Raw genomic sequence first — 4,197 nt, 5'->3', positions numbered from 1 at the left:
GTTCTGTCCCTTCCTCACAATCATCATAGGAATGGTTGCTTCCACACTTACTGCACTGTACTTTCCCATTGGAATTATTTGCTACATGACTAAATCTCTGTCAGCTGTAGAATCTCACAGAAAGAGGAGTATAGGACATAGTCCAGAATACCTGATACCCTAAAGTTACTCTATCTGGTCACATCTCTCCCTTAAAATGTGTCCAGCACAGCTGTCAAGCACTTGCTGTCACTTCCTCTTCTGCTAATTAGCCGCTTAGCACTTATCACCTTATCTCCACCTATTCCTTGCTTTCTTTCCTGACATTTCATTGGCACCCCAAATACTGTCCTTCTTGTTTCTGTGAGGAATCTGGGTAGCTGACAGCTCATTTTTATTTTATCCAGCAACTTTGTCTTAAGGAGTGTCCATACTAGGTCTTTGTTTTTACATTCTACTAATGAGTCTCCAGCAGGTAGCACCTTAGCTCTTGCTAAGAGACTTGGTGGGATAACTCACATGACTGGAGTACTGTCACGGATGGATATAAACTGTTCAGGAAAGACAGGCAGAGTAGAAAAGGTGGGGGAGTTGCATTGTATATAAGAGAGCAGTATGATTGCTCAGAGCTCTGGTATGGAACTGCAGAAAAACCTGAGAGTCTCTGAATTAAGTATAGAAGTGTGAACAACAAGGGTGTTGTCGTGGTGGGAGTCTTGTATACACCACCAGACCAGAGGGATGAGGTGGACGAGGTTTTTTTTAGGCAACTAACAGAAGTTACTAGATCACAGGCCCTGGTTCTCATGGGGGACTACAATCACCCTGATATCTGCTGGGAGAGCAATACAGAAGCACACATACAATCCAGGAAGTTTTTGGAAAGTGTAGGGGGCAATTTCCTGGTGCAAGTGCTGGAGGAATCGACTAGGGGCAGAGCTCTTCTTGACCTGCTGCTCACAAACAGGGAAGAACTAGTAGGGGAAGCAAAAGTGGATGGTAACCTGGTAGACAATGACCATGAGATGGTCGAGTTCAGGATCCTGACACAAGGAAGAAAGGAGAACAGCAGAATATGGAGCCTGGACTTCAGAAAAGCAGACTTTGACTGCCGCAGGGAACTGATGGGCAGGATCCACTGGTAGAATAACATGAGGGGAAAGGAATCCAGGAGAGACGGCTGTATTTTATAGAATCCTTATTGAGGTTTCAGGAACAAACCATCCCAATGTGTAGAAAGAATAGTAAATGTGGCAGGTGACAAGCTTAGCTTAACAGTGAAATCCTTGCTGATCTTAAACACAAAAAAGAAGCCTAAAAGAAGTGGAACATTGGACAAATGACCAGGGAGGAGTATAGAAATATTGCTCAGGCATGCAGGAGTGAAATCAGGAGTGGGGAGGGTCATTCCCCAGTTAGGGTTGCACATCAGCCTGGTTTTACCCCTTCCTAAGATCCACCCTGTATTTTATTACTGCTATATAGTTAATGTCGGGAATCAGAAACGGCATTGCCAGTCCCTCACCACGTCACCATCACCACCAGAGGAACTAAGGGAGAATTTACTCTGCTTCATAATTTATGGCATGAACTGATCTCTTGTGAGGGGATGAAAATTATTCCTTCTCCTACAGGGCACTGAAATGCTGAATATACCAGGATATATTGTTTGATTTAATGGAAATAAAGGTAACAGAAGATCGTTGTCTAAGGACACTAGACTGCATTGAACATCTCAGTCCAAGATTTCAGTTGATGTATTTATTGATTTTGACTCATAAGACCTATCTTGGTTCTGGACAATGCCAGAAGTGAAATACAGCATTTAAGCATCATTGTTATGCTCTGGTATGTCACCAGATGGGATATGATAGACAGAGAAATGATCTGATCTGTCATATCAGTATTTGGCTACCAGAGACCTGGGCTGGTATAGAAGTGATTGGTATCCACGTAGAACGTAGAACCCTCTTCCCCATCAGAGCAGTTTTCTGTCCTCGGACTCAGTTTTCTGACACTTTGCTCTGAAATCTACATTTAGTCTTAAAATTTCAGCCTGTAACCAGGAGAGGGAGGTGTTTCTGAATATTTATGGAATTAATTCATGATATTTGATTAAGTTTTTACTCTATGTTCTTCCAATTCAGTCACACAGATTTATTGTTCCATGGCAGATGGCAGAAACCAAACGGTCATCATGGATTTTATCCTCCTGGGATTCAGGGATCTCCCTGACCTGCAAATGCTTCTCTTCCTGATGTTCCTAGTGATCTACATGGCAACCGTGGGTGGGAACACCCTCATCGTGGGGCTCGTTGTGGCTAATCAGCACTTTCACACCCCCATGTACTTCTTCCTGGGGAATCTGTCCTGCCTAGAGACCTGCTACACCTCAACCATCCTGCCCAGGTTGCTGGTCAGTCTCCTAACTGGGGACAAAACCATCTCAGTCAGTGGCTGCATCACACAACTCTATTTCTTTGGTTCTCTGGCATGTACAGAATGCTATCTCCTAGCAGCAATGTCTTATGATCGGTATTTAGCGATATGTAAACCCCTGCACTATTCAACTCTTATGAATATCAGGATTTGCGTCCAATTGGCTACTGCGTCATGGTTAAGTGGTTGTTTGGCTGTAATTATCTTAATCTCATTCCTATCACACTTATTATTCTGTGGCTCAAATGAAATCAACCATTTCTATTGTGATCCCATCCCACTGATGGAACTCTCCTGCACTGACTCACGCCTTATTATATTGGTCGACTTCATACTAGCCTGTGTATTCATCCTGCCTCCATTCCTACTAACCCTGACATCCTATGTGTGCATCATCGGCACCATCCTGAGAATTCCTTCCACCACCGGGAGAAAAAAGGCCTTTTCCACCTGCTCCTCTCACCTCATTGTGGTGACAATATTCTATGGAACTTTAATGGTTGTCTACATACTACCGAAACGTGAAACACTGAGAGACCTGAAGAAAGTGGTCTCCGTTTGCTACACAGTCCTGACTCCCCTGGTAAATCCCCTCATCTACAGCTTGAGAAACAGAGAGGTCAAGGAAGCCTTGTGCAAAGCCGTCAGTAAATGTGGCTTTCAGAAAAATGTGCAAAGACTCTGAGATAATAACTTAGCCTGAGGGTTTCACATGTGTCCGGGTGATTTAAGCAATTAAAATTAAGTTGCAAAGTCCCAGTGGACATCTCAGCACTCAGTCTTGTCAATCTCAGTGGAAGAACCAGGGAGGGAGGCGGCCAGAACAATGTTCCCATCATGTAGTTATTAACTGGGCGCTAGGCAGAATGGAGACAAAATTTGAGCCAATTTTTTAGATCTGTAAAAAAAAAATCTTTATTCAAAATAAATGTTTGGACAATAAAAATAGTAACTCTTGGGACAGCGTATGTGGGGACGTAAGCCTGGGAAATCTGCCACCCCTGAAATTGTGCTTATTGCCCGCATAACCCTCTGCAAACCAGCCATCTTCACTGCACTCACACAGGCCAGATGCAAATAACCAGCTCCCTGCACGGACCTCTGGACACTTCACCAGGAACAGCTTTATAGTTCTTATCTGGGCTACTCCCAGCTGTTACCAGCTCCGGCAAAGCACCAGCCCCAGGCTCACAGGGCTCTTGGAGGTGGGGAGGTTGGGCAAACAAAGAGGGAGACTCACACATCAGGTCCCCTGGGATTGCCCAGCCCCAGCTGGGGGTTTGCCAGGGCACACGTAGAATTGAGGCCATTTCTGCGGTGGGGTCTCTCAAAAGGTCACTGACGATGGACTCTGCATGTGGCCCTACAGGACACCAGCTGCTCTGTTTCCACCAGCTGCACAGCGCAGTTCATAGGGAGGGGACCAGTTAAAATGAGTATCCCCAAAACTGACTGCAATGAGTGCACTGTCTGAGAGGGCTAGTTCTGAGGGCACGGTATCTAGTCAACCTTAGATAACACAGACAGCTCTGCTCCACGCAGGGCCCTCTCCTCAGGGGGTGAGGCAGCCTATGGTGGAGAAAGCAGCTACCAGCTACCAATGGGCAGAACCCCTGGGATGCCTAACACGGCAGTGCTGGCTCAGTCACTGCGAGCACATCAGGGCTTGGCCAGAGACAGGGGAGCTGGGCACCGGTGAGAATTGTAGGGCTCCAACTCTGCAGAAGGGTTTTCCCAAGGGACCTAATGGAGTTAGTCACTCAGACCTTTTAAATGGGA

The 4,197-nt window shown here is 45.7% G+C and overlaps 1 protein-coding gene across 1 annotated transcript; it reads left to right on the top strand.

Annotated features, from left to right (window-relative positions):
• Window positions 1-2,146: 2,146 nt before the first annotated feature.
• LOC123346952 (olfactory receptor 6N1-like) lies at window positions 2,147-3,103 on the top strand. Its single transcript, XM_044984388.1, has one exon. It carries the CDS (start codon window positions 2,147-2,149, stop codon window positions 3,101-3,103), a length of 957 nt encoding a protein of 318 aa, XP_044840323.1.
• The last annotated feature ends 1,094 nt before the right edge of the window (window positions 3,104-4,197 follow it).

This window comes from Mauremys mutica, chromosome 12 (genome assembly GCF_020497125.1).
Source record: "Mauremys mutica isolate MM-2020 ecotype Southern chromosome 12, ASM2049712v1, whole genome shotgun sequence".
NCBI classification, from domain to species: Eukaryota; Metazoa; Chordata; order Testudines; family Geoemydidae; genus Mauremys; species Mauremys mutica.
Note: the sequence above shows the minus strand (reverse complement) of the source record. Positions and strands in the feature narration are given on the sequence as shown.